At 48.0% G+C, this 19,464-nt stretch overlaps 1 protein-coding gene across 1 annotated transcript in view; it reads right to left on the reverse strand.

The window, feature by feature from the left end:
- The window catches only part of ABHD17C (abhydrolase domain containing 17C, depalmitoylase), a 42,967-nt gene extending 31,872 nt beyond the window's left edge, over nucleotides 1-11,095 (reverse strand). Inside the window, exon 1 of the mRNA XM_069766200.1 lies at nucleotides 10,375-11,095. Within this exon, the coding sequence (XP_069622301.1) occupies nucleotides 10,375-10,919 (545 nt within the window). The 5' untranslated portion in view covers nucleotides 10,920-11,095. The remainder of the gene's footprint in view (nucleotides 1-10,374) is intronic.
- Nucleotides 11,096-19,464: the final 8,369 nt, after the last annotated feature.

Consider the following 19,464-nt stretch of genomic DNA (forward strand, 5'->3'; position numbering starts at 1 on the left):
TGGCACCACATTTGCTATGCGCCAGTCCTGCGGAACAGACCCTGTCGCTATAGAGTCACTAAAAATAAGAAATAATGGTTTATCTATTACATTACTTAGTTCTCTTAGTACTCGTGGGTGTATGCCATCCGGACCCGGAGATTTATCTATTTTAATCTTATTTAGCCGGTTTCGCACCTCTTCTTGGGTTAGATTGGTGACCCTTAATATAGGGTTTTCATTGTTTCTTGGGATTTCACCTAGCATTTCATTTTCCACCGTGAATACCGTGGAGAAGAAGGTGTTTAATATGTTAGCTTTTTCCTCGTCATCTACAACCATTCTTTCCTCACTATTTTTTAAGGGGCCTACATTTTCAGTTTTTATTCTTTTACTATTGATATAGTTGAACAGTTTGGGATTAGTTTTACTCTCCTTAGCAATGTGCTTCTCTGTTTCCTTTTTGGCAGCTTTAATTAGTTTTTTAGATAAAGTATTTTTCTCCCTATAGTTTTTTAGAGCTTCAATGGTGCCATCCTGCTTTAGTAGTGCAAATGCTTTCTTTTTACTGTTAATTGCCCGTCTTACTTCTTTGTTTAGCCACATTGGGTTTTTCCTATTTCTAGTCCTTTTATTCCCACAAGGTATAAACCGCTTACACCGCCTATTTAGGATGTTCTTAAACATTTCCCATTTATTATCTGTATTCTCATTTCTGAGGATATTGTCCCAGTCTACCAGATTAAGGGCATCTCTAAGCTGTTCAAACTTTGCCTTCCTAAAGTTCAATGTTTTTGTGACTCCCTGACAAGTCCCCCTAGTGAAAGACAGGTGAAACTGCACAATATTGTGGTTGCTATTTCCTAAATGCCCAACCACCTGCAGATTTGTTATTCTGTCAGGTCTATTAGATAGTATTAGGTCTAAAAGTGCTGCTCCTCTGGTTGGATTCTGCACCAATTGTGAAAGATAATTTTTCTTGGTTATTAGCAGAAACCTGTTGCCTTTATGGGTTTCACAGGTTTCTGTTTCCCAGTTAATATCCGGGTAGTTAAAGTCCCCCATAACCAGGACCTCATTATGGGTTGCAGCTTCATCTATCTGCTTTAGAAGTAGACTTTCCATGCTTTCTGTTATATTTGGGGGTTTGTAACAGACCCCAATGAGAATTTTGTTACCATTTTTCCCTCCATGAATTTCAACCCATATGGACTCGACATCCTCATTCCCTTCGCTAATATCCTCCCTTAAAGTGGACTTTAGACAAGACTTTACATAGAGACAAACCCCTCCTCCTCTCCGATTTTTACGATCCTTTCTAAACAGACTGTAACCCTGTAAGTTAACTGCCCAGTCATAGCTTTCATCTAACCATGTCTCGGTTATTCCCACTATGTCAAAGTTACCTGTAGATATTTCTGCTTCTAGTTCTTCCATCTTGTTTGTCAGGCTTCTGGCGTTTGCGAGCATGCAGTTTAGAGGATTTTGTTTTGTTCCAATCTCCTCACTGTGGATTGTTTTAGAAATGTTCTTACCTCCCTTCTGAGTATGTTTTCCTGGGTCGTCTTTGTTCGAGTCTAATGTTTTTCTTCCCGTCCCCTCTTCTTCTAGTTTAACGCCCTCCTGATGAGTGTAGCGAGTCTTCTGGCGAATGTGTGTTTCCCAGGTTTGTTGAGGTGTAGTCCGTCTCTGGCGAGGAGTCCATCATACCAGTAATTCACACCGTGGTCCAGGAATCCAAATCCTTGTTGTCTGCACCATCGTCTTAGCCAGTTGTTTGCATCAAGGATCCTGTTCCATCTCCTGGTGCCATGCCCGTCTACTGGAAGGATAGAAGAAAAAACTACCTGTGCATCCAGTTCCTTTACTTTCTTCCCCAACTCTTCAAAGTCCTTGCAGATTGTCGGTAGGTCCTTCCTTGCCGTGTCATTGGTGCCAACATGTATCAGAAGAAATGGGTGGACGTCCTTGGAGCTGAAGAGCTTTGGTATCCTATCGGTCACATCCTTGATCATCGCACCTGGAAGGCAGCATACTTCTCTTGCAGTTATGTCCGGTCTGCAGATGGCTGCTTCGGTGCCTCTCAGTAGTGAGTCTCCCACCACCACCACTCTTCGTTGCTTCTTGGCTGTACTTTTTGCTGTCACTTGTTGCTGTGTGCCCTTTTCTTTTTTGCTTGCTGGTATTGCTTCATTCTTAGGTGTGCCATCTTCATCCTCTACAAAGATTTGATATCGGTTCTTCAGTTGTGTGGTTGGTGATTTCTCCATGGCGGATTAGGCCCTTTACATCTATGGGCATTTGAAGACTGCCCCAGCAATATATAAGGCGGATTAGGCCCTTTACATCTATGGGCATTTGAAGACTGCCCCAGCCATATATAAGGAGGATTAGGCCCTTTACATCTATGGGCATTTGAAGACTGCCCCAGCAATATATAAGGCGGATTAGGCCCTTTACATCTATGGGCATTTGAAGACTGCCCCAGCCATATATAAGGAGGATTAGGCCCTTTACATCTATGGGCATCTGAAGACTGCCCCAGCCATATATAAGGAGGATTAGGCCCTTTACATCTATGGGCATCTGAAGACTGCCCCAGCCATATATAAGGAGGATTAGGCCGTTTACACCTATGGGCATCTGAAGACTCTGCCCCCGGCCATACATAAGGCGGATTAGGCCCTTTACACCTATGGGCATCTGAAGACTCTGCCCCCGGCCATATATAAGGCCCCATTAGGCCCTTTACATCTATGGGCATCTGAAGACTCTGCCCCCAGCCATATATAAGGAGGATTAGGCCGTTTACACCTATGGGCATCTGAAGACTCTGCCCCCGGCCATACATAAGGCGGATTAGGCCCTTTACACCTATGGGCATCTGAAGACTCTGCCCCCGGCCATATATAAGGCCCCATTAGGCCCTTTACATCTATGGGCATCTGAAGACTCTGCCCCCAGCCATATATAAAGGAGGATTAGGCCGTTTACACCTATGGGCATCTGAAGACTCTGCCCCCGGCCATTCATAAGGCGGATTAGGCCCTTTACACCTATGGGCATCTGAAGACTCTGCCCCCGGCCATACATAAGGCGGATTAGGCCCTTTACACCTATGGGCATCTGAAGTCTCTGCCCCAGCCATATATAAGGAGGATTAGGCCCTTTACGTCTATGGGCATCTGAAGTCTGTATCCGCACAGTGCTGGGATACAGAATGCGCCACCACCGCGTGATGTCACCTGGCAGGTCGGCATGTCATGCACGGACAGCACAATAGGAGGCATTCTTGGCATTTTCACTGGAACTCCAAGCCAACAGCAAGTTGCAGCAATAGTTGTCAATGGCTCAGTTCTAGGGTTTTAAAATCAACTAGATGGTGGCCCGATTCTAACCCATCGGGTATTCTAAAATATGCATGTCCACGTAGTATATCACACAGTCCACGTAGTATATTGCCCAGCCACGTAGTATACAGCACAGACACGTAGTATATTGCACAGACACGTATATTGCCCAGCGACGTAGTGTACAGCACAGACACGTATTATATTGCCCAGTCACATATATTGCACAGCAACATAGTATACTGCCCAGTCACGTAGTACACTGCCCAGTCACGTAGTACACTGCCCAGCCATGTATGTAACAGGTTAAAAAATAAACATATACTCACCATCCGAGGGCCCCTTGTTGCCCTGGCGCTTGTGTGCGTTGCACGCGGAAGCTTCTGGTCCCAGGATTGGTATGAGCGCAGGACCTGTGATGACGTCGCAGTCACATGACCGTGACGTCATGGAAGGTCCTTCTCGCATAGCATCCTTGGCACCGGACCTGCCAGCAGAGGGTGAGAATAAACATTTTTTATTTATTATTCTTATTTGTAACAATAGATCTTTTTATTATTGATGCTGCATACGCATCATCAATAGTAAAAAGTTGGTCACTTAGGCTGCGTGTCCACGTTCACGATGGCCGGCGGTATCGTCGGAGCGGCAAACCCGCTCTGCGGTAAGCCCTGCCCCCTTTCTGGGACGCGATGATGCCGGATGTGTTCATAGCACACATCCGGGATCATCGCTCCTCACCATAGGGCACTGTGCTATATCTTGCGGCGACGCAGCTTCGCCGCAAGATATACGGACATGCTGCGATCTGAAAAGACGCGCAGCATGTTCGGAGTCGCATGGCCGCCGCATGCGTGTTACCACGAATAGTGGAGACGGGATTTCATTAAATCCCCTCCACTATGCTGTAACATCTGGACGCTGCGTGTCTGACGCTGCGGCTCTATGCAGCGTCAGACACGCAGCGTTTCCTGCATGTGGAAACATACCCTAAGGGTTAATAGCTGTGTTAATGGAGTGCGTTACACCGCGGTCCATTAACGCTGGCATTAACCCTGTGTGAGGGCTGACTGGAGGGGAGTATGGAGCGGGCACTGACTGCTGGGAGGAAGGAGCGGCCATTTTTCTGCCGGACTGTGCCGGTCGCTGATTGGTCGTGGCTGCTTTGCTGCGACCAATCAGCGACTTGGATTTCCATGAAAGACAGAGGCCGCGACCAAAGAATATCCGTGACAGACAGACAGACGGAAGTGACCCTTAGACAATTATATAGTAGATAGAAAGAAACGTCATGAATGACGTCCACATTTGACAAGTCATACAGCAGCCAGACACTGGCAACTAGCTGCTATGTCAAGAACTATTTGGTTTCATAAATTTTGGAGGGAAACCATAAGAAAATGATGCAATGTACAAATCAGGGTGTTACAGCCGTTTTTAAAACAGGTTTGGTAATTTTTCTCATATTAAGATTTTTATAATACAGACAATTAGTCATCTTATATTTTTCACACTGGCATCTGGGGCTTTTCTTTAGACTTGTAGTTCTTGTACTTTCAGGAACAGTTTTTCGTATGCTCATTATTATCAGGCAGCACCTCTACACAGAGTGGACAGCACAGCATCCACCAATCACAAGAGCAGATGTTAGACGCTTAACCGCTTAATGACCAGGCCAATTTTTACAATTCTGACCACTGTCCTTTTATGAGGTTATAACTCTGGAACGCTTCAACGGATCCCGGTGATTCTGAGATTGTTTTTCATGACATATTGTACTTCATGTTAGTGGTAACATTTCTTTGATATGACTTGCGTTTATTAATGAAAAAAAAAATGAAATTTGGCAAAAATGTTGAAAATGTTGCTATTTTCAAACTTCATTTTTATGCCCTTAAATCATAGAATGGTGTCACACGAAATAGTTAATAACATTTCCCACACATCTACTTTACATCAGCACAATTTTGGAAACAATTTTTTTTTGTTAGTACATTATAAGGGGTAAAAATTGACCAGTGATTTCTCATTATTCCAACAAAGTTTACACAATCATTCTTTAAGGAACCACATCACATATGAAGTGAGTTTGGGAGGTCTATATATATGACAGAAAATACTCAAAAGTGACACCATTCTAAAAACTGCACCCCTCAAGGTGCTCAAAACCACATTCAAGAAGTTTATTAACCCTTAAGGTGCTTCACGAGAACTAAAGCAATGTGGAAGGAAAAAAATGTTCATTTTGTTCAGTTCTTGGTGGGCGCACTGCACATGCGCCAGCCATTTTCTTTCAGGAAGACAACGAAGAAGGCTGGGGGATGGAGCCGGAGGGTCCGGGGGACCCCATTTCTCTCTCCTCTGATGTGCTAGATCATATCAGAAGAAACAGAAATGGAAAATCAGACTTTTTTTTTTTTTCTAACGCGGTGAACAACAGCGTTCACAAGGCTGGGGACGGTAAAAACCTACCCGAATCAAGTTCTCCAGGGTCTCAGCTACCCCCAAGTAGCCGAGACCCCGAAGATTTTCCAATGCTGGGGTGGGGGTGGGTGTGTGTTATATCCTTATTTTCCAGCGGCGTTAAAAAACGGCACTGAGGAATAAGTACCCTTAATCACGGCGGTTAAAAGGCATATCAACAGTTGTTAAGGGGTTAAACAGAAAAGAAAGAGTTGGGGTCTGACCACTCTGGCTATGTACAAGTGTTGTTTCCTAAAACAATAGGATGATAAGTCTAAAAAGCCCCAGTGGCCAGTATGAAAATTACAAGAGATCTAGGTTTTTTAGTATTTTTAATACACAGATGTGAGAAATAAATAATACATTGCTTAAAAATAACATGTAACACAAACCCCGATTTAAAGAATAATTCTCAGTGGTTACCACTGCAGCCTTGCAGCGCTGGAGTCCTGGGTTTAAACCCCACCAAGGACAACATCTGCAAAGAGTTTGTATGTGTTCTCTCCGTGTTTGCGTGGGTTTCCTCCGGGTTCTCCGGTTTCCTCCCACACTCCAAAGACATACTGATAGGGAATTTAGATTGTGAGCCCCATTGGGGACAGTGATGATAATGTGTGCAAACTGTAAAGCGCTGCGGAATATGTTGGCGCTATATAAAAAGATTATTATTATTACTATTTTCAGTCTATAGCTTCTCTTCAAAAGTGATGTCCTACTTGGAAAAAAAGTTGTTTTAATGAGTGTAGGATACAACTTAAGCATCAATTAGGCTTTTCCGCCACTCCAGCAAGGCCGTGAGAAATTTATGGACTTTAGACACATTACTAAATCTACAAGTTATTCTGTATTCACATAATAGGGGATAATTCCCAGCAATCCTGAGTAAGGGAGCAAATGTGCGCATGTCTATCCTCAGTACTGATCATAGTCATCGGGACGGCATGAAATAGCCAAACGGTGCCCTGACATTGAGCCATTTTCCAATGCTTTCAGTCTCATTATGGTGCAGTCTGGTCACCAGGTGTTTCTGTAATGTCCCATTTTTTATTTATTCTTAACACTAACAAGAAGGAAATGACATATACCTACATATATACACATTGTCCTCTATCACTGCAGAGTTCTGACTGCCTATTTAGCATAGCAGTACTTCGAGAGCAGCGTGTACATCCGCAGAATAAAACATTTTACAATGAGGATACTAGAAATAGCAAATCCTTACGCAGGCCAGGACCCGACACAAGAAGACACCGACGTAAATGTGGTCAGCGGGAAATGAGGAGCACAAACCACTCACAAACAGGGAAAGAGGGATACAAGAATACACGCGCTTCCTTCCATGAAAAGCCGAGCACATCCTATTAACGTCATTAAAACAATTACTCATACCTATGGGAGATGAACACAAAGTCATGGGAATGCTGCACAGGCCGAGCTGTGAAACCGATCCCTAGTAATGGCCTGCTGGCATCTCCCACATAGTCCTAATTACCCATCAGCGGCCGTGGCATCGCCGGGCACGTTATTTCACAGAATTTCAGGAATGAAAACAACCGCAGTAAATGTATGATCTTGTCTTTGTCACATTCAGATGGGGACCTTATGGGTGCACTACAAATACAAGTCCCGACCTGACCCAAACAGACAGCCCATAGGCATCTGTAAAGTCTATGCCGGCCAGAACATCTGGTCTGTAGCTAAGTATCTCTGTATATGGTGGAGATGAGCTCGGACTGAATGAAGGTGGTCTCTGATCAACTGGGATGAGAAAGCCGATCTAAGCAGCCCTATTCTCATCCGAAAAGAAAACTGAAAAGCACAATGGCCCCTACGGACAGCTGCTACACCTGCCAGCACGGTTATCTAATGTCTACACTTACTTTAGAGAAATGATGTTTAGCACAAGTAATGTAGGCTAGCTAAGCAGGGCGGACTACCGGCCATCTGTGCCCTCATCATATAGTCACCGGGAGCTGAAGGTCCCATCTCCATGTGTTTCCCCCAACAGTCAGCTGATCACCCCAAGTGAAAAATTATGAATGGAGCAATCCCCTTCAAATCTGAGGATCTACCAAAGCCACAACACTGCAACATTTTTGTACTGATGAACTTAAATTAGGGCATCCGTAAGCCCCTCCGATCTGACCTTGGCAGCATCTCCTGCCATCAATTTCTACCAAGATAATTCCTTTTACATTACAAAGACTTTCATTACTCTGAAACGTATAATTACACAGTTATGAGCTTGTCCTCCAAGGAAAAGACTTATAAATCAAGAGACAAAAAAAAACTATTTTCCAGAAACAATTACTGGAGTGCCTAGCACGACACAACAAAACAGAACAGGGGACGTCCATGTGTTTCTGGAGCCTGTGTAAAGAGTAGAATGACTGCCCGCACGCCACATCTATGGTAAAGTTACCAGTTTACTGGAGCGTGGCCATCTACACCCAGTGATGAAGCAGAACGGGGCATCTCCAGTCTATCAGTGACGGCCCACTGCCGCCCCCCACATTATGTGGGCTGCCCCCTCCAGTGGTTTTATAGAAGTGGCGACCCTCTGTCCCAATGTATCCAGTATCTTGTCTATCAGGAGATTTGTGCATGGATTAATTACATTAGTAATCGGCATAATAGCAGCCATCCGAAATAATGTCACTATAATTACTCCCTTTATAAGGCAGGAATGGTTGGCTAACACATAGCATGGTAAAGTAGCATGATACCATAAGGTGCCCTGTAGAGGTGAGCGTCAGGTAGGAGTCACCCAAATGTTTCTGAAAAGCATTGGCCACGTGTCCTACAAGCTCTGCTCACCCTGGTTCTGCCCAACAGAACTCAAAAACAGTGGCCAGAATAGAGAAGTGACACTAGGCGTGAATGAGGCCAGCAATAAACCAAATAGTATAACCAGGAAGCGAGCAGTGCCACCCACGGGTCTACACACGAGATGTAACCACCCTGTGGCGACCAGACAACTACAGGGGTGAGGGTCACCCTGACAACCACTGGACTAGTGAGCCTGTGACCAGCCATGATGGGGCCAATGAAAGGGCTGAGAAAAAAACAAACCAGAAACCACCCAAAAAGTAGTGAGTGACCTAGAGCAGGGGTCCCCAACTCCAGTCCTCAAGGCCCACCAACAGGTCATGTTTTCAGGATTTCCTTTGCATTGCACAGGTGATGCAATTATTACCTGGGCAAGACTAAGGAAATCCTGAAAACATGACATGTTGGTGGGCCTTGAGGACTGGAGTTGGGGACCCCTGACCTAGAGCACCATGGCAACATGCAAGGGAGGAGAGGACTATGGTGACATGACAAGCCCAGGGTCAGAGGTGTCTACAGCACTCCCTGGTCAGGTGCAGTGTGACCTGTGACTACAGGTAGCACATGGTCTGAGGACCCCCAATATCCCGATCCAGTGTGTGGAGTGGCCTGTGGTTACAGGTAACATATGGTCTGAGGACCCCCAATAACTCATGGTCAGGTGCGGAATGTGGCAGATAGTGACAAGTAGTGCAAAATAGTGTAGGCTGGAGACAGCGCGGCATCAGTGCAGAACAATTCCTGTAGTCACCAATACTGGAAGCCCCATGTGGCCTGTGAGGACATGACTTTTAAAGGGTCTTCCTTATGCCCCCTAGTTGACACATATGACAACATGATCACCATCCTCTCCTGATGACATTACTGGAGGGTGACTCCTATCCTCCCCGGGCAGCCCCTGATGACTCTCCTGCAGGGTGATCACCATCCTCCCCGGCAGCCCCTGATGAATCTCCTGCAGGGTGACCCCCATCCTCCCCGGCAGCCCCTGATGACTCTCCTGCAGGGTGATCACCATCCTCCCTGGGCAGCCCCCGATGACTCCTACAGGGTGACCCCCATCATACCCTGGGCAGCCCCTGATGACACTCCTGCAGGGTGACCCCCATCCTCCCCGGCAGCCCCTGATGACTCTCCTGCAGGGTGACCACCATTCTCCACCGGGCAGCCCCTGATGACACTCCTGCAGGGTGACCCCCATCCTCCCCGGGCAGCCCCTGATGACTCTCTTGCAGGGTGACCATCATCCTCCCCCGATGACTCTCCTGCAGGGTGACCCCCACCCGATGACAATCCTCCCCCGATGACTCTCCTGCAGGGTGACCCCGCCCCCGATGACTCTCCTGCAGGGTGACCCCCATCCTCCCCGGGCAGCCCCCGATGACTCTCCTGCAGGGTGACCCCCACCCTCCCCGGGCAGCCCCCGATGACTCTCCTGCAGTGTGACCCCCACCCTCCCCAGGCAGCCCCCGATGACTCTCCTGCAGGGTGACCCCCACCCTCCCCGGGCAGCCCCCGATGACCCTCCTGCAGGGTGACCCCCACCCTCCCCGGGCAGCCCCCGATGACTCTCCTGCAGTGTGACCCCCACCCTCCCCAGGCAGCCCCCGATGACCCTCCTGCAGTGTGACCCCCACCCTCCCCGGGCAGCCCCCGATGACCCTCCTGCAGGGTGACCCCCACCCTCCCCGGGCAGCCCCCGATGACCCTCCTGCAGGGTGACCCCCACCCTCCCCGGGCAGCCCGTACGTACCGTGTCCGGAGCGCATGCCAGGCCGCCTCGATGTCCGCGTACAGGTTCTTCTCGCTGGGCTTGCCGCTGCTCACGCCGTAGCCGGAGTAGTCGTAGGAGAAGACGTTGCAGTTGATCCGGGAGCCCAGGCCGATGTAGAAGCTGCACATCTGGCCCAGGTCCACCGCGTTCCCGTGAGAGAAGAGCAGCGTGTACCGGCTCCCGGGGGCGCAGCGCACGAACATGCAGCCCAGGCAGCTGCCCCGCTCCGTCCTCCAGCGGAACACCTCCACCGCGTCCAGCTCCCGCTGCGAGTACTGCCAGTCCGCCCTCTCCGTCAGGTGCAGGCTGCACGGCGGCTGGGGACAGGCCGCAGGCTCGCTCTGCTCGTCCCCCTGCGCACAGGCCTGGCCCGGGGTCACCTCTGCCTCCCGCACCGTGTACGTGGGCTCCGGGGGCAGGAAGGCCAGCTTGGCAGCGATCCGGCTCGGGCATGGCGGGCAGCAGAAGAGCCAGCAGAGCTCCCCCAGAGAGAAGCCGTTCATCCTCGGTCCCTGCTCTGGCATTGGGGCGACCCGGGCCTGCGGGTGGAAAGCGACTACCTGAGGACGGAGCAGCGATGGCCGGCCCCTGCCCTGATCTCCCGGGCCTGCAGCGCCTAGTGACCGGCGGCTAGCGGCGCATCTGACTGCTACTCGCGCCCGGCCTAGCAGCTGCTTCCGGGAGAGCACACGGAACACCGAGGCCGAGGAGCGACGGAGGAGTGCTGCCCCCTAGCACGGCGGAGAGGCAGTGCAGGCAGGGGATAATATCATCGCTAATGAGGAGGGGCAGAACGTGTGGACCGATATACCCAGTGCAAACCAGTGTGGCCCAATGTACCCAGTGTAAACCAGTGTGGACCGATATACCCAGTGTAAACCAGTGTGGCCCAATGTACCCAGTGTAAACCAGTGTGGCCCAATGTACCCAGTGTAAACCAGTGTGGACCGATATACCCAGTGTAAACCAGTGTGGACCGATATACCCAGTGTAAACCAGTATGGACCAATGTACCCAGTGTAAACCAGTGTGGACCGATATACCCAGTGTAAACCAGTATGGATCAATGTACCCAGTGTAAACCAGTGTGGACCGATATACCCAGTGTAAGCCAGTGTGGACCAATATACCCAGTGTAAGCCAGTGTGGACCGATGTACCCAGTGTAAGCCAGTGTGGACCGATGTACCCAGTGTAAGCCAGTGTGGACCAATATACCCAGTGTAAACCAGTGTGGACCAATATACCCAGTGTAAGCCAGTGTGGACCAATATACCCAGTGTAAGCCAGTGTGGACCAATATACCCAGTGTAAGCCAGTGTGGACCGATGTACCCAGTGTAAACCAGTGTGGACCGATGTACCCAGTGTAAACCAGTGTGGACCGATATACCCAGTGTAAACCAGTGTGGACCGATATACCCAGTGTAAACCAGTATGGACCAATGTACCCAGTGTAAACCAGTGTGGACCGATATACCCAGTGTAAGCCAGTATGGATCAATGTACCCAGTGTAAACCAGTGTGGACCGATATACCCAGTGTAAGCCAGTGTGGACCAATATACCCAGTGTAAGCCAGTGTGGACCGATGTACCCAGTGTAAGCCAGTGTGGACCGATGTACCCAGTGTAAGCCAGTGTGGACCGATGTACCCAGTGTAAGCCAGTGTGGACCGATGTACCCAGTGTAAACCAGTGTGGACCGATATACCCAGTGTAAACCAGTGTGGACCGATGTACCCAGTGTAAACCAGTGTGGACCAATGTACCCAGTGTAAACCAGTGTGGACCGATATACCCAGTGTAAACCAGTGTGGCCCAATGTACCCAGTGTAAACCAGTGTGGACCGATATACCCAGTGTAAACCAGTGTGGCCCAATGTACCCAGTGTAAACCAGTGTGGACCGATATACCCAGTGTAAACCAGTGTGGACCGATATACCCAGTGTAAACCAGTGTGGACCGATATACCCAGTGTAAACCAGTGTGGCCCAATGTACCCAGTGTAAACCAGTGTGGACCGATGTACCCAGTGTAAACCAGTGTGGACCGATATACCCAGTGTAAACCAGTGTGGACCGATATACCCAGTGTAAACCAGTGTGGCCCAATGAACCCAGTGTAAACCAGTGTGGACCGATATACCCAGTGTAAACCAGTATGGACCAATATACCCAGTGTAAACCAGTGTGGACCGATATACCCAGTGTAAACCAGTGTGGCCCAATGTACCCAGTGTAAACCAGTGTGGACCGATATACCCAGTGTAAACCAGTGTGGCCCAATGTACCCAGTGTAAGCCAGTGTGGACCGATATACCCAGTGTAAGCCAGTGTGGACCGATATACCCAGTGTAAGCCAGTGTGGATCGATGTACCCAGTGTAAACCAGTGTGGACCGATGTACCCAGTGTAAACCAGTGTGGACCGATATACCCAGTGTAAGCCAGTATGGATCAATGTACCCAGTGTAAACCAGTGTGGACCGATGTACCCAGTGTAAACCAGTGTGGACCGATGTACCCAGTGTAAGCCAGTGTGGACCGATATACCCAGTGTAAGCCAGTATGGATCAATGTACCCAGTGTAAACCAGTGTGGACCGATATACCCAGTGTAAGCCAGTGTGGACCGATATACCCAGTGTAAGCCAGTGTGGATCGATGTACCCAGTGTAAACCAGTGTGGCCCAATGTACCCAGTGTAAGCCAGTGTGGACCGATATACCCAGTGTAAGCCAGTATGGATCAATGTACCCAGTGTAAACCAGTGTGGACCGATGTACCCAGTGTAAACCAGTGTGGACCGATGTACCCAGTGTAAACCAGTGTGGACCGATGTACCCAGTGTAAGCCAGTATGGACCGATATACCCAGTGTAAGCCAGTATGGATCAGTGTACCCAGTGTAAACCAGTATGGCCCAATGTACCCAGTGTAAACCAGTATGGCCCAATGTACCCAGTGTAAGCCAGTATGGATCAATGTACCCAGTGTAAACCAGTGTGGACCGATGTACCCAGTGTAAACCAGTGTGGACCGATGTACCCAGTGTAAACCAGTGTGGACCGATGTACCCAGTGTAAACCAGTGTGGACCGATGTACCCAGTGTAAACCAGTGTGGACCGATGTACCCAGTGTAAACCAGTGTGGACCGATATACCCAGTGTAAACCAGTGTGGACCGATATACCCAGTGTAAACCAGTGTGGCCCAATGTACCCAGTGTAAACCAGTATGGACCGATATACCCAGTGTAAACCAGTGTGGACCGATATACCCAGTGTAAACCAGTGTGGACCGATATACCCAGTGTAAACCAGTGTGGCCCAATGTACCCAGTGTAAACCAGTGTGGCCCAATGTACCCAGTGTAAGCCAGTATGGACCGATATACCCAGTGTAAACCAGTATGGATCAATGTACCCAGTGTAAACCAGTATGGCCCAATGTACCCAGTGTAAGCCAGTATGGATCAATATACCCAGTGTAAGCCAGTATGGATCAATATACCCAGTGTAAACCAGTATGGCCCAATGTACCCAGTGTAAACCAGTATGGACCAATATACCCAGTGTAAACCAGTATGGACCAATATACCCAGTGTAAACCAGTGTGGACCGATATACCCAGTGTAAGCCAGTATGGATCAATATACCCAGTGTAAGCCAGTATGGATCAATATACCCAGTGTAAACCAGTGTGGCCCAATGTACCCAGTGTAAACCAGTATGGACCAATATACCCAGTGTAAACCAGTGTGGACCGATATACCCAGTGTAAGCCAGTGTGGATCAATATACCCAGTGTAAGCCAGTATGGATCAATATACCCAGTGTAAACCAGTATGGACCAATATACCAAGTGTAAACCAGTGTGGACCGATATACCCAGTGTAAGCCAGTATGGATCAATATACCCAGTGTAAGCCAGTATGGATCAATATACCCAGTGTAAACCAGTATGGCCCAATGTACCCAGTGTAAACCAGTGTGGACCAATATACCCAGTGTAAGCCAGTATGGACCAATGTACCCAGTGTAAACCAGTATGGACCAATATACCCAGTGTAAACCAGTATGGACCGATATACCCAGTGTAAGCCAGTATGGACCGATATACCCAGTGTAAGCCAGTATGGACCAATATACCCAGTGTAAGCCAGTATGGACCGATATACCCAGTGTAAGCCAGTATGGACCGATATACCCAGTGTAAGCCAGTATGGATCAATGTACCCAGTGTAAACCAGTATGGACCAATATACCCAGTGTAAACCAGTGTGGACCAATATACCCAGTGTAAACCAGTGTGGATCAGTGTACCCAGTGTAAACCAGTATGGCCCAATGTACCCAGTGTAAACCAGTATGGCCCAATGTACCCAGTGTAAACCAGTATGGACCAATATACCCAGTGTAAACCAGTGTGGACCAATGTACCCAGTGTAAACCAGTGTGGACCAATATACCCAGTGTAAACCAGTGTGGACCGATATACCCAGTGTAAGCCAGTATGGACCGATATACCCAGTGTAAGCCAGTATGGATCAGTGTACCCAGTGTAAACCAGTATGGCCCAATGTACCCAGTGTAAACCAGTATGGCCCAATGTACCCAGTGTAAACCAGTATGGACCAATATACCCAGTGTAAACCAGTGTGGACCAATATACCCAGTGTAAACCAGTGTGGACCGATATACCCAGTGTAAGCCAGTATGGATCAATGTACCCAGTGTAAACCAGTATGGACCAATGTACCCAGTGTAAACCAGTATGGACCAATATACCCAGTGTAAGCCAGTGTGGACCGATATACCCAGTGTAAGCCAGTATGGACAAATATACCCAGTGTAAGCCAGTATGGACCAATATACCCAGTGTAAGCCAGTATGGACCGATATACCCAGTGTAAGCCAGTATGGATCAATGTACCCAGTGTAAACCAGTATGGCCCAATGTACCCAGTGTAAACCAGTATGGACCAATATACCCAGTGTAAACCAGTGTGGACCGATATACCCAGTGTAAGCCAGTATGGACCGATATACCCAGTGTAAGCCAGTATGGATCAGTGTACCCAGTGTAAACCAGTATGGCCCAATGTACCCAGTGTAAACCAGTATGGACCAATATACCCAGTGTAAACCAGTGTGGACCAATGTACCCAGTGTAAACCAGTGTGGACCAATATACCCAGTGTAAACCAGTGTGGACCGATATACCCAGTGTAAGCCAGTGTGGACCAATATACCCAGTGTAAGCCAGTATGGACCAATATACCCAGTGTAAGCCAGTGTGGACCAATGTACAACAGTGTAAACCAGTGTGGACCGATATACCCAGTGTAAACCAGTGTGGACCAATATACCCAGGGTAAGCCAGTGTGGACCGATATACCCAGTGTAAACCAGTGTGGACCGATATACCCAGTGTGAACCGATATACCCAGTGTAAACCAGTGTGGACCGATATACCCAGTGTAAACCAGTGTGGACCGATATACCCAGTGTAAACCAGTGTGGACCGATATACCCAGTTTAAACCAGTGTGGACCGATATACCCAGTGTAAACCAGTGTGGACCAATATACCCAGTGTAAACCAGTGTGGACCAATGTACCCAGTGTAAACCACTGTGGACCAATATACCCAGTGTAAGCCAGTATGGACTAATGTACAACAGTGTAAAACAGTGTGGACCAATATACCCAGTGTAAACCAATGTGGACCAATATACCCAGTGTAAGCCAGTGTGGACCAATGTACCCAGTGTAAACCAGTGTGGCCCAATGTACCCAGTGTAAGCCAGTGTGGACCGATATACCCAGTGTAAGCCAGTATGGATCAATGTACCCAGTGTAAACCAGTGTGGACCGATATACCCAGTGTAAGCCAGTATGGATCAATGTACCCAGTGTAAACCAGTATGGCCCAATGTACCCAGTGTAAACCAGTATGGACCGATATACCCAGTGTAAACCAGTATGGCCCAATGTACCCAGTGTAAGCCAATATGGATCAATGTACCCAGTGTAAACCAGTATGGCCCAATGTACCCAGTGTAAACCAGTGTGGACCGATATACCCAGTGTAAGCCAGTATGGATCAATGTACCCAGTGTAAACCAGTGTGGCCCAATGTACCCAGTGTAAGCCAGTATGGACCAATATACCCAGTGTAAACCAGTGTGGACCGATATACCCAGTGTAAGCCAGTATGGATCAATATACCCAGTGTAAACCAGTATGGCCCAATGTACCCAGTGTAAACCAGTATGGACCAATATACCCAGTGTAAACCAGTGTGGACCGATATACCCAGTGTAAGCCAGTATGGATCAATATACCCAGTGTAAACCAGTATGGCCCAATGTACCCAGTGTAAACCAGTATGGACCAATATACCCAGTGTAAACCAGTGTGGACCGATATACCCAGTGTAAGCCAGTATGGATCAATGTACCCAGTGTAAACCAGTGTGGACCAATGTACCCAGTGTAAACCAGTATGGACCAATATACCCAGTGTAAACCAGTGTGGACCGATATACCCAGTGTAAGCCAGTATGGATCAATATACCCAGTGTAAACCAGTATGGCCCAATGTACCCAGTGTAAACCAGTATGGACCAATATACCCAGTGTAAACCAGTGTGGACCGATATACCCAGTGTAAGCCAGTATGGATCAATGTACCCAGTGTAAACCAGTATGGCCCAATGTACCCAGTGTAAACCAGTATGGACCAATATACCCAGTGTAAACCAGTGTGGACCGATATACCCAGTGTAAGCCAGTATGGACCGATATACCCAGTGTAAACCAGTATGGACCAATATACCCAGTGTAAGCCAGTATGGACCGATATACCCAGTGTAAGCCAGTATGGATCAATGTACCCAGTGTAAACCAGTATGGCCCAATGTACCCAGTGTAAACCAGTATGGACCAATATACCCAGTGTAAACCAGTGTGGACCGATATACCCAGTGTAAGCCAGTATGGATCAGTGTACCCAGTGTAAACCAGTATGGCCCAATGTACCCAGTGTAAACCAGTATGGACCAATATACCCAGTGTAAACCAGTGTGGACCAATGTACCCAGTGTAAACCAGTGTGGACCAATATACCCAGTGTAAACCAGTGTGGACCAATGTACCCAGTGTAAACCAGTGTGGACCGATATACCCAGTGTAAGCCAGTATGGACCGATATACCCAGTGTAAGCCAGTATGGATCAGTGTACCCAGTGTAAACCAGTATGGCCCAATGTACCCAGTGTAAACCAGTATGGACCAATATACCCAGTGTAAACCAGTGTGGACCAATATACCCAGTGTAAACCAGTGTGGACCGATATACCCAGTGTAAGCCAGTATGGATCAATGTACCCAGTGTAAACCAGTATGGACCAATGTACCCAGTGTAAACCAGTATGGCCCAATGTACCCAGTGTAAACCAGTATGGACCAATATACCCAGTGTAAACCAGTGTGGACCGATATACCCAGTGTAAGCCAGTATGGATCAGTGTACCCAGTGTAAACCAGTATGGCCCAATGTACCCAGTGTAAACCAGTATGGACCAATATACCCAGTGTAAACCAGTGTGGACCAATGTACCCAGTGTAAACCAGTGTGGACCAATATACCCAGTGTAAACCAGTGTGGACCAATGTACCCAGTGTAAACCAGTGTGGACCGATATACCCAGTGTAAGCCAGTATGGACCGATATACCCAGTGTAAGCCAGTATGGATCAGTGTACCCAGTGTAAACCAGTATGGCCCAATGTACCCAGTGTAAACCAGTATGGACCAATATACCCAGTGTAAACCAGTGTGGACCAATGTACCCAGTGTAAACCAGTGTGGACCAATATACCCAGTGTAAACCAGTGTGGACCGATATACCCAGTGTAAGCCAGTGTGGACTAATATACCCAGTGTAAGCCAGTATGGACCAATATACCCAGTGTAAGCCAGTGTGGACCAATGTACAACAGTGTAAACCAGTGTGGACCGATATACCCAGTGTAAGCCAGTGTGGACCGATATACCCAGTGTAAACCAGTATGGACCAATATACCCAGTGTAAACCAGTGTGGACCAATATACCCAGGGTAAGCCAGTGTGGACCGATATACCCAGTGTAAACCAGTGTGGACCGATATACCCAGTGTGAACCGATATACCCAGTGTAAACCAGTGTGGACCGATATACCCAGTGTAAACCAGTGTGGACCGATATACCCAGTGTAAACCAGTGTGGACCGATATACCCAGTTTAAACCAGTGTGGACCGATATACCCAGTGTAAACCAGTGTGGACCAATATACCCAGTGTAAACCAGTGTGGACCAATGTACCCAGTGTAAACCAGTGTGGACCAACATACCCAGTGTAAGCCAGTATGGACTAATGTACAACAGTGTAAAACAGTGTGGACCAATATACCCAGTGTAAACCAATGTGGACCAATATACCCAGTGTAAGCCAGTGTGGACCAATATACCCAGTGTAAGCCAGTGTGGACCAATATACCCAGTGCAAGCCAGTGTGGACCAATATACCCAGTGTAAGCCAGTGTGGACCAATATACCCAGTGTAAACCAGTGTGGACCAATATACCCAGTGTAAGCCAGTATGGACCAATATACCCAGTGTAAACCAGTGTGGACCAATATACCCAGTGTAAGCCAGTATGGACCAATGTACAACAGTGTAAGCCAGTATGGACCAATATACCCAATGTAAACCAGTGTGGACCAATATACCCAGTGTAAACCAGTGTGGACCAATATACCCAGTGTAAACCAGTGTGGACCAATATACCCAGTGTAAACCAGTGTGGACCAATATACCCATTGTAAGCCAGTGTGGACCAATATACCCAGTGTAAACCAGTATGGACCAATATACCCAGTGTAAGCCAGTATGGACCAATATACCCAGTGTAAGCCAGTATGGACCAATGTACAACAGTGTAAGCCAGTATGGACCAATATACCCAATGTAAACCAGTGTGGACCAATATACCCAGTGTAAGCCAGTATGGACTAAAGTACAACAGTG

The sequence above is a fragment of the Ranitomeya imitator genome, chromosome 4 (genome assembly GCF_032444005.1).
Source record: "Ranitomeya imitator isolate aRanImi1 chromosome 4, aRanImi1.pri, whole genome shotgun sequence".
NCBI classification, from domain to species: domain Eukaryota; kingdom Metazoa; phylum Chordata; class Amphibia; order Anura; family Dendrobatidae; genus Ranitomeya; species Ranitomeya imitator.